The 14651-nt window shown below is 44.0% G+C and overlaps 1 protein-coding gene across 1 annotated transcript in view; it reads right to left on the reverse strand.

The window, feature by feature from the left end:
• The window catches only part of macf1a (microtubule actin crosslinking factor 1a), a 246337-nt gene that overhangs the window by 78296 nt on the left and 153390 nt on the right, over nucleotides 1-14651 (reverse strand). The window contains 12 exon segments of the mRNA XM_028596953.1: nucleotides 945-1118; nucleotides 1208-1387; nucleotides 1504-1737; nucleotides 2012-2161; nucleotides 3258-3545; nucleotides 4349-4522; nucleotides 4643-4858; nucleotides 5061-5216; nucleotides 5316-10793; nucleotides 10795-11433; nucleotides 13754-13889; nucleotides 14472-14563. Coding sequence (XP_028452754.1) covers nucleotides 945-1118; nucleotides 1208-1387; nucleotides 1504-1737; nucleotides 2012-2161; nucleotides 3258-3545; nucleotides 4349-4522; nucleotides 4643-4858; nucleotides 5061-5216; nucleotides 5316-10793; nucleotides 10795-11433; nucleotides 13754-13889; nucleotides 14472-14563 — 7917 coding nt within the window.

Here is a 14651-nt window from a genome sequence, read left to right on the forward strand (position 1 = left end):
ATTCTCATAAAATTAAAATGAGAATCAGAGACCCCCATTGAGCTCATAAGACAGGTCAGGAGGACTTGCTGTAGACATAGTGTCGCATTGCCAGACCTGGGAGAAAAAATATGCTCTGTTTTATTGGCATTTCTTTAAAGGTGCCCTGCCATACAAAACCGTTTTTCCTTGCATTTTTTGAAATATGTTAGGGTCCATATGTGTTTGTGTTATGTTGTGAATGTGAAAATGAACTGCTGCCTGGTCAGTCTGACATCATATTGCCTGAGCTCATTACTATTCATTAGCTTGCCCAGTTGGGCTGGGTAAAGGATTCTGACAGCCAGGCTCTCATTGGCTAGCTGTTAGCCAATCAGATTCAAACAGCTTAGCTTGTTGAATAATATTGAGAACTGGCACAAATCGAGCTGAGTCTTCCTGCAGGCTTTCTATACCATGCTAGAATGGCTTGAAACAAGGTAACCAAGGCATTTTTTTCACAAGAAATGTTACAGAGTCCATGGTAGAACTTCAGACATTACCACAAAGTAATGAAATACGTGTGGCAGGGCACCTTTAAACCAATCACAATTGTCTTGGATGGCGCTACACTCCGGACAGAGCCACGGTGCCGCTGCAAAATAGCCTCGCGAAGGAACTTTGGTGAAATGTGTACTTTCAAAGGTTGTTTAAGTCGTGTAACAGAAAACTCAGATTGGACAGATAGTCTAGCAAGCTGTCTAGATTTACCCTGCAGAGATCTGAGGAGCAGTTAACTATAGTCCTCAGAAATCCACCGGAGTTTAAAATTACAACACAAAGAAAGAGGAAGGTGACGGACAACCGGCTGAAAAGAGGGACATCCAGAGGATTTTCTGGCGGCACTGGAGCAATACCGGAAGAGGAACATCGTGGATGTAGACTGCTGTAGACTTAACATACACATTAGTATTTATTTTGAGTACCTGGCAGCTCTGCAGCTTGTCCTGGTGCTGGGCCTGCAGCTGATCCAGGGCAGCTCGGAGACGCTGCTTCTCTTCGGGAGGAACAGTGGAGTCTGGCTGGTCCAGAAGGGAGCGAGTCGACTGGGTGATCTGGAGTAGCTGTGCCTGCTGAGACTGGAGCTGCTGAAGCTCCGTCTGGGAGAGAGGTCCAAAGTTAGAGGTACTTGTTAACGTTGTAAGATGCTTAAGTCAAAATGTGCTACACATTAAGTAGAGCTTCTAACCTGCAGCATCTCTGTGCGTGACATTAAAGCGCCCTCTGGCTGTGAGAATGTTGCATCAGTAAAATCTTGGGCCACTCCAGATCCAGCTCCTCTCCCGCCTGGTTGGTTAAGGGAAGACAACTCGTTCAGCAGAGAGTCTATCTGGCCTTGGGTCTCCTGGAGATCCTCCACAGCCTTTGCCTTAAGGAGAGAAGAGGAAAAGAGGTTGAATACAAGAAAAACAGTAAACAATAAGTAAACAATAAAAAACTGAAATTGTACGATACGTATACGTATAACCATTCTCATCTTCTTACCCGTTGTGTGTTCTGCTGTACGGTTGTGTTGATGGCTGTGTCCAGCTTTGACAGTGACGTGTTTGCTGAATCTTTCAGGGCACTGTACTGCTCCTTCATTCTTGTTAGGGCCCCCTGGAGGTTCTCCCTCTCCTCTGGGCTCAGACTTCCTCCTCGGTCTGCCAGGAGCTCCTCCGCAGAGCGGATAGCCTCGGCGATGCCCTCCCCTTTGGTCTTGAGGTCCTTCTGTGCTTCCTGCAGAGCGAGGGGAAATTTGACTTGGTCAATGAAGTAAAGATGTTCACCTAACAAACAACATATGCAAGTATCCCAAACTATAGATGGGCTTGAGACAGTGAGGATGACCATGGCTTCTAAATGCAGTGAGTTAAAATGTCAATATTAGATTATAAAATAAAATAATAGTCAGCTGAATGTACATATAAATAAAGACATCAAGTCATTCAGGTGTTTTTATTATTCATTTCACGTGGCCTACATTCTAGATGTGGAGATGACCGTTTCATACCTTGAGTCTTTTCTGCTTCTCTTGCAAGACGTTCACGTCACCTGACTCTGCTCCACTGATCTGACTGGCCAGCAAGCTGGCAGCTCCAGCCAACCACATGGTTAGGCCTTCTATTTTCTGAGAGCATTCAGCTTTCTGCTGTTGAACCACCTGAGAGAAATGAATGACGAGAGAAGGAAGAAAAAAGACCCACAAAGAAAGACAATGTGAGGAAACGGATAATGACATGGGTAACAATTGACCTGAAAGAAGAAACAGGAACAGAACATTTTGCATTTTTGGTTTAACCACTTGTTTTTCATACTTCTTAGAATAAGGGCACACTAATTAACATTCTTGTGTTGAGCACACTTTGCCAAGCTTTGAGCAGTTTGTGTCCAGAGTTCACGCTTACACACACACACCCACGCGCGCGCGCGCGTGCGCGCACACACACACACACACACACACACACACACACACACACACACACACACACACACACACACACACACACACACACACACACACACACACACACACACACACACACACACACACACACACACACACACACACACAGAGATCACATCAACATGTTGGTCAAGCAACAACAAACAATAAAGAGAGAAATCAAACAAATATGTTTATTTGCTGTTTTTCCTCTTTCTCCACTGTATTTAGGTGAGACAAGAGAAAAAACAGTTAAGCGCTGTAGCCAGCGAGGCTTTTCTGCTATCAAATCTCTCTAGCCTTTTCCGCCGTGACACAAGCGATTTCCTTCAGTGGCAATCTGGAACAGCAAGGCAAACAGGTTAATAAAACACATGTTATAGAGACATGCAGAGTAGCAAACACGCTTGCATAAAAAGCTGGTGTAGTAGTAGTGAGGTTGGTGATACTATCCATGTTAAGTGGCAAAGCTTTCGCAACAAGAGCAGCAGTGGGTTGCTATCAAGCTATGAAATGATGAGAATAGGTTTGAGGTGATGTGTGATGGCACTACAAGCTAAACTGTGATAGAGATGAGCTTGTTTACATCAGGCTTTACCAGTTTCTAGTCCTTAAGGAGGTTGATATGATTTTACAGAATGTGAGTGCTTAACAAACAGTACTACGATCTTTTGTGAGAAAGCATAGCAACAGTTTACAGCATGACAAATAAAGCTGTGAAATATAAAATATGGAAGCTAAATGCATTTAAAATGTATTAGTGAGACATAGCGCAGGATTTCAAACCAATCCGACTCAATCATCTTTTCCAAACCTCTCTCTCCCTTGCACTCTGCCTTTCTCTGTCCTTCTCCTCTTCTTTCTCCCTCTCTCTGCGCTGCCATTCCTCCTCCCTCTCTTTCTGCGCAGAGAGGGCATCTGCCCAGGCCTGGGCTTTGCCTGACGCTAAGTGGAAGGTCCTCTGGAGCTGCTGGAGCTTCCCCAGAAGCTGCCTGCTCTGCTCGGGGGCCAGGTCCTGGGCCCGCTCCGAGATGAACACCTGAATGTCAAAGGCAGTGTTGTTGACCTCACTGGAGCGAGCCACCAGAGAGGACTGGAGCTCCTTAAAGGAAAGAGAAAGAAAAAGGGTAAATTAGATATTCCTCTAAAGCTGGTTTCACACCACCGTGCAGATACCGCCCTGACAACCGCCTACCTGCATTTTTAAAAAGCGGTTCCTGCCGCCCAGCGGTTGTCGCCAGAAGTACAGCACGGGGTACAGAGCAGAATCTGTGCATTAGGGCTGCCACCTCTTAGTAATTAGTCGACTAATCGGTCGTTTTGGTCTTAGTCGACTAAGATTTCTTTAGTCGATTAGTCATTTTTTATGCTTATTCATGCTTAATTACTTATTTCCAAGAAACTTCTGAGCACATTTATGGTAAACACAAGATTTAAAGTGGTGCTTTTGCAGGATTAATTGTGGAGAAACTCAGTTTTACAGATGGTTAATTAACTACATTTATATTGTGCTTTTCTAGTCTTAACCACCTCTCAAAGCGCACAGCTCTGCCAATTAAATCAACTAATCGATTAGTCGACAAAATCGTATAAGTGTTAGTCGACTAAGAATTTCTTTAGTCGAGGACAGCCCTACTGTGCATGTTCACGTGGGCGGTAACCGCTTCATACCCTACCGCCACGATCAAACCTGCTTCCCCTCTAATGCCTTCCCCTCATTAAAATGACTGGAGGTGGCGAGTTACAGGGCGACGGTGTGAAAGCCGCTTATCCTTGTTTAAGTTAGCACTGAGTAATAGTCTTGCAAGTGTTACAAAATGTCTATGTTGAATCATAATACACTTTTATGCATTCCTTCAAAAAGGAGCATTATCAAAACATTTTTCTTTAGTTTGGACAACTTGCCTTGCAGAGATTCAGCTGCTGTGTGAGCTGATCACGATTGTCATCTTTTTCTGTGGTCTCTATTTTTTCCATCCCCGCCATACCTCCATCCATCTGAGCCTCGGTCTCCATTAACCAAGAGAGCAGACTCTCCACTTGTCCTCCCAGTGACTTCTGCTCGGCTGTTACTGCCTCCTGAGAAAAATGACACAGTGATTAAATTCAAACATCTACACTGAGAAAAAATGTGAATAGATGGTTCCAAGCCACTTCTACAACAAATGAGCACCTTTCTTGTTTTTTCTAAACTCTTACCTTATAAGAGTCTCTATGGTCTCTTAGACTTTGCAGAATGTCCTCAGAAAGTGCTCTGGCAGCATCATACCCTCGAGCCAAGCTGCGCCTGTCCTTCTCCAGGGCCAATAGGAGCTGCGGAGGAACGTCTTTGGGTTGGGGCTTCAACACCTCTTCAGCAGCCTTTACTTCCTTGTTGATCGCAGGCTCCAAGTCACGCAATTCAAGGTCCAGAGTCTGAGAGAGGGATAAGGTAAAGAAAACAAAAAGGGGTTTGTTAAGAGACTAATCCTTAAATCGGCTTTTGTGTCTCACACTGGAAACCAAATCCACAACTGAAACTGCAATAATAAAAATAAGCGTCATAAAAGCTACATTGGTGTGGGCTGGCGTCACATTAATATAACAGCATATCAGTTAAATATGTATATTCTTTCACCTCTGTCTGTCTGATGATGTCATCCAAGGCGATGAGGCTGCGGCCAACAGACTGCTGTTGCTGCTGTTTGAGTCGGACCTCAACGTGTCTTACCATGGAGACCAGGGCTACAATTTGCTGGTCATGCTCTAAGCACTCCTGACGCATCAGTGATGACTGTGGGAATAGGAAAAAAAATATGTGTATAAATGCATGCAGCAGATCATTTATTGTAAATACATCTATATCCTTCACAAATGATGTACTACTTCTTACCTTGCCAGTCATGGATGTCGTCCCCTCTTTGTTTGACCCAATTTCTCGACTCTCCCCGACATCATCCTCTCCCTCACCCCAACTCTCAGAGGCCGCGTCAGACTCGGGGACTCCAGGTGATTCAGACTCAGTTGATGTATCTTCTGAGAGCGAAGGTGCTGATTCTGGAGACTCAATATATTGCTGTTGGTCTTTTAAAGAGTTGGATTTGGGAACACTGGCGCTCTTATCTTCAGGTGGTTGGTGCCTTTTCTTCTTTTTACCTTTCCCTGCTGTTCTATCTGGTTGTGTGCCAAGAGCCATGGATCGAGCTGTGGGTTGGATGTCTGGTTTGCATGTGACAGCCTCGTGAGCAATGTCTGTGGATTCGCCAGCATTTGTGGTTTCTGAATGGGATTCGTCTTTCCCGATAGATGTAAGCCCTGCTAATTGTAAGGGTTCCTCAATGTGAGAACTGGGTTCTTCTGATTTACATAAATATGGTGGACTTCGTTGACTAGTCTCAGCTCCTTTAACATTAATTATAGAGGCCTCCATTGCATTGGCCTTCTCACCAACTGAAGGTCTGATGACATCACTGGCTGACTGACCATCACTCAGAGCTGATTTTGCCATTGTAGATTCAGTGGTCATTTGTGTTGTTGTCACCTGAGAATCCACTTTTTCAGCAGTCGGTAATTTCTCAGAATCAGGCTCAGTTTTGTCGGTCACGTTTGAAGTCTTGGTCTTCTTGTTCTTCTTTCTTCTTTTACTCTGCTGGGTTTCTTTAGGCTGGACTGATGGAGCGGTTTCAATGTCTTCCTTTCCAGAACTCCTGTTCTCCTCTGTCTGAATCAAAGAAACCTCCAATAGTTTGGTCTCCATGTCCTCCTTGACAGAAGGTTTCTCCACAGTCTTGTCTTCTTTGACCCTCGTCAATTTCATTTCGTCGTCTTTGACGCTCACCTCTTCCTCACTCTCTTTTGGTGAACCACTGGGTCTCTTGACACCATCATCTTTGACATCATGAGTTTGTGCCTTTACAGTGGAGCCTTGACTCTCCTTCTTCCCCACCTCCTTGCGCAGTGCCTGCAGCTCCTCAGCAGCCTGCTTGTCACTCACCCCTATTTCAAACACCTTTTTAAGAATGCTCTCTTTGGCTTTCAGTACCAAGGCTGCTTTCTCGTTGTTTGGTAAAGTAGATTTCTGAGGGAATTCTTGCTCCTTCCTTTCCTGACTGCTCTCTGGCTGTTCTGGTTGCTGAGAGACCGAAGCCTTCACTTCAACGCTCTCTTTCTGCTCCTCTCTTTTTATCTTCTCTCTCTTATCAACCTTTTCTGTATCCTTCGATAACACAATTCTTAGTGCATCTTCCTCTGGCTCAATAGTATGTTCTGTAAATTTGAGAGTGGCAGGAACCGCTTCTTGTCCCTGTTTTACCAAATCATTTTCAGCCTCAACTTTCCTGTCAATCTTTGCTTCACTTTCTTCTCTGGGCTGTCCTGTGGAAGATGCCTCGTATTTGTTTTGTGATGCAAGCTCATCTGTGACAACTTCAACGGCCTCAAGTTGCCCTTCAATATGTGCATCAGCTTGATCAATTTGAGATGAATGTTTTATCTCTGGAGGGTGTGGTTCTCTCTCTGCTTCTTTACCCTTTCCGTTCTTTTTATTCTTCCTCTTCTTCTTGCTTTTGATTTCTGTCTCTTTGGCTGGAGAGGTCAATAACTGCTCTGACTGCTCAGAGCCAGTGCTAGATTTGATCTCAATCTTTAAAGGTTTCTCTTTCTCCACTCTATTACCCTTCTCATCTACAGCATCATCTCTCTGTGCTGTCACATCGCTCTTTCTATATTTCTCTTCACTCAATTTCGACAATTCCGTGCCATCTTTGCTTTCTCTGTCCTCTCTAATCTCTGCTGCCACAAAACTTGTCCGGTTTCCATCTTCAGAATCAGGCTTAACCACTAATTTGCTGTCATCGCCGGGTCTACACTCCTTTTTCCCAACCTTCACAGGTTCCCCTTCTGATTTTAAATTAGCAGTTCCTTTTCTGACCACTTCCTGTGAATCTTTGTCAATGTCATAGACATTTACCTGACCGGATTCTCCAACAGCATCTTTGTAAACTTCCCCCTTTTGTTTATCATTAGTCTCACTCGCACCTATTTGCTTTCTCTCATCAAACTTATGCTTAGGAAGAGGCTCTGACTGACTGATGTCTGCCTGCGCTACTACCTCTTTTATGGTTTCCTGAATTCTTTTCTCAACATTAGTAGCAAACTTACACAAGAGGTCTATGGATTGGTCTGGCTCAATCAAAGCCTTTTCTGACACTGGCGCTTCTACTTTGTCCTCTTCTGTAGTAGTATCATACAACAGTGACTGATCTGATACTACAGATGTCAATGTCGTTCCGTCGTCCTGTGTGATTCCTAAACCTTTCTTTGAAAGTGCAGCTCTTGAAGGCACCTCAGTGTTTACGTCTGACCAGTTTGCTGGACTGTCTGGGCTTGACACTGACAATGTAACATCAGGGCTGTATGTACCATTTGATGAGGTAACAGGTGTAGAGCTACCTTCCTCGCCCTCCTTCTCCACAGAAGATAATCTCTCCTGGATCTCTGAAGCTACGTGACTGGAGATCAGTCCTTTTGCAATGGCATCATCAAGACTTGAGACATGTTGTCCAGTGGCAGGATCAACTAAGCCTCCTTTCAAAAACTGGTTGGTGGCTATAACCATGACCATATTATCTTCAACTAACCCTCTTTCACAGGCTTCAGACAGGGGGAGCCTTTCTCCAGTACTAATATCAATGATCCCTCCACTGTCTGCCTGGCTTTGAAGCAGCCTCAATGCTGGAACTGGGTCCACTTGCTTTGACGCAACTGCCTCAGGAAGGGTCAAGTTATCATTTGTTTGCTTACCCGGAATACCTCTGAATGGTTTCACCTCCAAGAAGCGTTTGCCTGTTTCAATATCTATCTTACCCTGATTTACAAGCTCAGAATAAGGCACAATGCGTGCAGTTTTGGGGTCAATTGCTCCTTGTGTTACAGTAGAGGAAGCCATGGCTTCACTGGCAATATTCTCATCTAGAAGACCCTTAGAAACTGCCTCTGTCAATGTCAATTTACATCCAGAGTCAGGGTCTAAAATGGCCCCTGTTGATGCCTGGAAAACAACAGCTTCTGGGTGAGATGAAGAGCTAACTTTTCCTTGGTAGACCCACTCTAGTTCTTCCAGCCCAGGAGCAATGGACCGGTCCACTATTCCTCTGTCTACAGCATCAGGAACTGCCAGCCTCATCCCTGAAGCATGATGAATTATACCACCCTCAGCCACCTGCCTTGCCAATACCTGGTAAGCATCCTCGGATTTAATTAACCCTTTCTGAATTGCTTGCTCCAGAGGAACGGGAGACTTGGACTCTGGGTCAATTACACCTTCCATCTGTAGCTGTAAACTGGCTTTAGTGAGGGCTGTTTTTGAATCTGTATCCTTTCCTTTGTATGCTTTCTCTAGTATCACCAGTTCTTCCCTTTGATCCTCCTCTATCAGTCCCAGGTTTGCCGCTAGAGTGACAGAGACTTTCTTATCCCTACGCAGGTCAACAATCCCCCCAGACGCCACCTGAGCTTCTAGAAGTCGAGCAGCGGTGTTAGGGTCGATCAACCCTGCCTGAGCTGCCTCCCTTACCCCGCAGATCTGCTTTTTCTCTACATCTACTACCCCTGCAAGGGTTTTATCTGACTTCAGGACACTCCACATTAGATCTTCATCTAGTAAACCCTCCTGCATAACATCCTCCATGCTAAGTGACTCACCGCTGCTGGCGTCTAGGAAACCCCCAAACAAACCTGCCTGAGCCATTATTTTAACTGCCGTGTGGCCAGGGAGGACACCCTGGGCTACTGCCTCATCTGGGAGCAACTTTTCCCCTTCCTCTGTCATCAGACCTCCGTGTTTGAGCTCATGGACTAACCTCGCCAATTCATTATCTTCCCCTTCCTTCTCCACTGCTGATTCAAGGATATTCGTCTGAGGTTTAGTATGCTCTGAGTCAGTCTCTGTTATAGGCATCTTTTGTTTGGTCCTTTCTGATTTAGTCTGGGAATGCTTTATATCTTTCCTATCATCAGATGGCGTTGATTCAACATCATTCGATTTTGCATCCAGTTGGATGGGTTCTTTTAACATTGAGAGTTGTGTCGTAGCGGTTCTTCCATCTATTGTTTCGGTTTTACTTTCAGTCTCCTGGCCACTACTATCCCTGGGTTTGGATTCGGTTTCTACCAGCTTATTTGGGCCTTCAATGTTTTTAGCTGAAGCCATTAAACTTTCATGATTGGATAGTTCTTTCTTTTGAGCTTTTACTTTTGCATCTTTATCCACACCAATTTCATTTTTCGCTGCAAAGGCTAAATCACTCTCTACAGTTACAGATGGTTTGTGCAGCAAATTGTTGTCCTTTGCTCCCTCATACCTATCTTCTAGACTACCTGTAACATTTATCTCAAATTCTTTGCATGGTGTAACTATATCTGAACTTTCTTCTTTAACCTCAGTTTGTTTGTCACTTATCTCTTTATCTGTCAAACTAAACTCTCTCACCATTTGCAACTCCCCCTGCTCATCTGTGGTCAAACTGCTTTGTGGCTTAACTTGGTCTCCATATACAGAGTCTCCAGCAACCAGTTCAGTAGCTTTGACCAACTCCACCAACTCAGGATCTAGCAGCACCAATCGTTTTCCAGAATGAGCATCCACATAGCTTTGAGTCATGAGGTGAAACAGCAGCTTGTGTTTTGCTTTCTGTTCAGGATCCATTCCATGTGTTGGTGTTTCATCCCAGACAAAGCCTGCTGGAGAAGATGAAGGTGGTGGAGAGGATGGAGGTGGAGAGGAGCTGGTGGAACCCCAGCTCAAGCGGTTTAGAGATGGGGTGCCTGACTGGTTCATGCTGGAAAGAACATCTGGGATGTGGATGTCTTTGAGAAAACTGACCACACTGGGCTCAAGGGCCTTTTCAGCAGCCTGATTTAGGGGCAGCACCTGGAGGGTTTCTGGGTTGTATAGCGCCCCAATGGCATGTCGCTGCCTTAGAATGTTCCTTGATAGCTCTCCTGAGATCACTCCTTGTTGAAGAGCCTCAACAATGGGCAGGAGTTCTCCGGATTCAGGCCAGAGTATTCCCCTGAAAGCCCAAAGAGACTCAAGAACCAACACAGCCAAACGTGGAGAGAGAAGATCCCTGCAAATACTCTCTTCCAAATCCAGGCGTTTTCCACTGAAAGGGTCTAGAATTCCACCATTTTGCAGCTGTCGTGCTAACATGGCACAGGCTAGATCCTGGTCCATAAGCCCATGACGAACAGCCTCATCAACTGTCAAACGGTGGCCAGACCGTGGGTCAGCGATACCACCGGCAAAGAGCTGAGCTTCAAGAAGTCGTACAGTAACTTTCCGATCAATCAGACCTTCCTGGACTGCGCGGGAATATGCCAACTTTTCTTCCGGACCGGAGGCAGACCGTTCCTCCAGGTTGCTGTTTGACGGGGAGGAGAAGGAGACCGGAGATATCGTCGAGGACACAGCGCTGTTGTAACTCATATAGGTTTAATTTTTCAGCTGTGTTTGGATCAATCAGCTCTCTATGTTGTTGCCTTGACTGTAGTTTGTTGAGGGTTCGGGGAGACAAAAGTCTCCTGTCGTCTGCTTGCTCCAAACTCATAACTTTTCCCATTGAGTTTTTCAGGCCTCCAGTGTTCATTTGAAGTTCTAAAATACGTAGTCCCACCTCCTCTCTAATGAGCCCGAACTCAATGGCTCTAGCTACTGGCAACACATTTTGTTTTTGGTCATCTGTAGACTTAGTATTTTCCACCAAGAGCAAGGCACTCTCTAGCTCAGAAAGGGACTGTCTGGTATGAGTGTCAATTAGGCCTTGAGCTAGACCTTGTTCCAGTGAAAGATTGAGAGGGGAGTCCGGCTGGAGGAGCCCACCCATAATGAGCTGGGCCTCCAGAAGTACATGGCAGGTGTCCTGGTCAATAAGACCACGTTGGGCTGCTTGGAACACTGGGAATGTTTCCACTGTTCCCAGGTCAATTACTCCAGCAATGGCAATTTGGTTCTACAAAAAAAAGAAAACAAAATTACAGTTGATATTGGTTCTGGTAAAATTAAAGACCAATGTTGTATGGCACTTTAATACAGTGAATAAATCATGTGACGTTACTATATTATCATATTATATATAGCATATTATGGGCAGAATCAGATGGTAGAATCAGAAAAAAAGAGGAAAAAACCCAATACCAATTGCCACAAAAACATATTAACGGATATAAGTAAGTGTCGGCATGTTAGTTATTGGTACATATTAAGTTTTTGATTGGATTTTCCCCATATTTCCATATCTCTATATTAAATAGCACTTTAATACTTACCACTGCTATTCTAAAACAAGCACTAAGCATGCAACAAAGCAACTAGAGAGAAAAAGGCAGAAAAGCCCTAGATAAAAGTAAGCAAAGACATATAAAAGAACACAGAAGTAGTCAGAAAAAGAGGAGAATCAAATGTCTAGTTGGTAAGAGAGAAAGCGAGCACTACTTACCGTACGGGCTTGTCCCGTGGCACACACACACTAATGGGCCAGCTTATGGCTCGGCAGAGCGAGGCGCGACAGGTGAGAAGCTGGTTGTTAGCATTCTGCATGCCACTCTTCATTCTGACTCCTGACACTGCACTGATACTACATCCTCCTGCTGACCTTTAAACTTTAAACTGGCAATAGGCTCAGAAAATTAAACTATGAAACCTTTAAACAGAAACTGACAAGTGGTGGGCCGAATTATTTATATGACCATGTATCTCAAGATTGTAAACACACATTATCATTGGCAAATGCCAATGATAATGTGTGACACCTCATGGTTTCCACTTAAACTAACTGAACAGTGAGCTGGTTTTGCAGATGAAGTGGTTTTATAAATGTCCTGCTTTGTTTTCGATCTCTCATTCTGATTCTTGGCTCAGAGCTTGGATGTCCACAATTCTCCTTTGGCTGCTGTTAGTGGTTTTCAAGCAAAACGCTGGTTTAAATTTTCACACATTAATAGTATGCATTAGAACAAACACAAACAGTCTCATTCACACACACTCTTGTGATCTGGACACAACATGCTCAAATGGTGAAGTTTTTTTTTTTTGCATAGCTGGCCTCTGGTGCACTTGCACTATAAACCTCTAAAAGTGACTTTCAAAAACGTCTATGCTTCAGTGAGTATTTTTTTTGTTATGTAAAGTTCCCTGTAAAATCATACAACATTCACACAGGAATCACTTCTGATCACCTGAAATTCTCACACACATTCAATCCTTTTTTGACCGATGTAACAATTTTATGACCAAGTGAGAGCTGAATGTAAAATGTGCGACTCCCGTTGGTCGACTGTACATGTATACATGGGGTAAACTTGATGCAGAGTAAAAAATAAATACTGAAATGTAATGTGTTTACTTTATGCAATGGCATTATTTTACCACTACATAAAGAAAAATAACATGATACTATTTTGTAGCTACAAAGATGACAGTAAAATGTTCATCTATTTTGTAAATGATTGTTTCTAACAATGGATCTATGAAAATTTACAAACGCTCTAAAGCGTCTAGCTAACTGCTAGCATGACTTGGGCAGCGGTGCCCTAGTGCGGCACCACTAAGGCCATGTATTAACCATGTTAGCAGTTCAGCAGATGTGTTTTCTGATAATAATGACAATGATGATGAAGATGACAAAAACTAGAGTGGGGGGATAGTTAATGAAATGACTGCAGGGTTTTAGGCGAACAATGTGAGTGGAACACTCCATGCTAAGGCCCAGTTCAGACTGTGTCATCCAGTGAATTATTCTTTGTCCTTCTGTGCCCAGATTTCTACTGCAAGTGTTACTTTATAAAAAGAAATCTCCCTTTCACAACAAAGTGGGCTCCACAAGTGTTTTATGATAAAGACTACAGCATCTTTTAGATTCTCAAATTATTCTATTACTTGTAACTTCTCCTGGAATGGCAAAAGGAGGTCAAACAGAAGTGCCAAAAATAGAAAATGTTATTTTTATATCATCTGAATACACGTCTGAAAAGGGTTGTGATGTTTTTTAAACCAAACCAAGTCAATGAGTGAGATTTGTCAATAGTGGTGATGTTTCTCAAAAATGCACACTCCGTGAACACACAACATGCTGTACAACACACACACACACACACACACACTCTCTGGCTGGCCCATACATGAACTCGCGCTTGGCTTGCAGGCGTATTCAGACTCAAAGCAACATTTTTCACAATTACATTTTGACAAGCTTGCAAAACCAGAACATACATTTTTGTCACAAATCTGCAGTGACCCCTCTCCATCTCGGCTCGTCCCTCCAAACAATTTACCTTTCTTTCCTCCTCTTTGGCCAGTTGCTGCTCCAGCTGCTGCAGCTGCTGGGTGGAGCTGTCACACAGCTGGTTGTAGGTGGCCGTCAGCTCGCCCAGCTGAGCCTCTACATGAGCACGCTCCTCTGGGGACAACCTGGAGGGGACACAAGGGGGAAGGTTAGAGCAGGCGGAGTTTATGTGTTTAATGTGTGTCTGAGTGTGTGATGCCAATGTGTTGGTTTCCCAAAGGGGCTTAACATGTCAATGGTTTTTAAATTGGAGATCTTTCCAGACCCCAAAATGGTTTGTTACTATTGTTTTTCCAGAAGGTTAAATCATTTGCACTCCTGTTACCCATGGACAATGCTCTAGAAAAGCTAAAACACACCATTTGGTATAATAACATGCTAAAACATACATTTCAGTACATGCATATTACTAAAAAAGATTCTCTTCATAATCCCCACCTTCCCTCGAGGTTTCAGTCAATTCCCCCAACTTTCCCAAATTGGAGAAAACCTGAAACATTTCTGAATAATTCAGGATTTCCATGACAAGCAGCTCAATGAGAATACACTGTTTGCATAGTGTGTGAGAGTCCACGTGTGTTGCTCTGTGCTCAACTCTAGGACACTAGAGTCCTAGAGTCTAGGACACAGGTAAATTCAAAAAGCATGGGTAGCGAGTGTGTTATCTGTGCAACGTGTGTTTGTCCATTCATGTGATCTAAACTTACTTGCTGGCCTGTTTTGATAGCAGGAAGACCTGAGTACTCCTTTTGGCTTCAGCCACTTCATCTTTCTTGGCTGCCAGCTGTTCACTGATGGCCTTTAGAAGAACATGCATGCATGATGTGTGTTAGTACAGTACGACCACCATCAACTGCCATTTCAATCTTTTAATTAAACGTTAAATT

This window comes from Perca flavescens, chromosome 14, assembly GCF_004354835.1.
Source record: "Perca flavescens isolate YP-PL-M2 chromosome 14, PFLA_1.0, whole genome shotgun sequence".
NCBI lineage: Eukaryota > Metazoa > Chordata > Actinopteri > Perciformes > Percidae > Perca > Perca flavescens.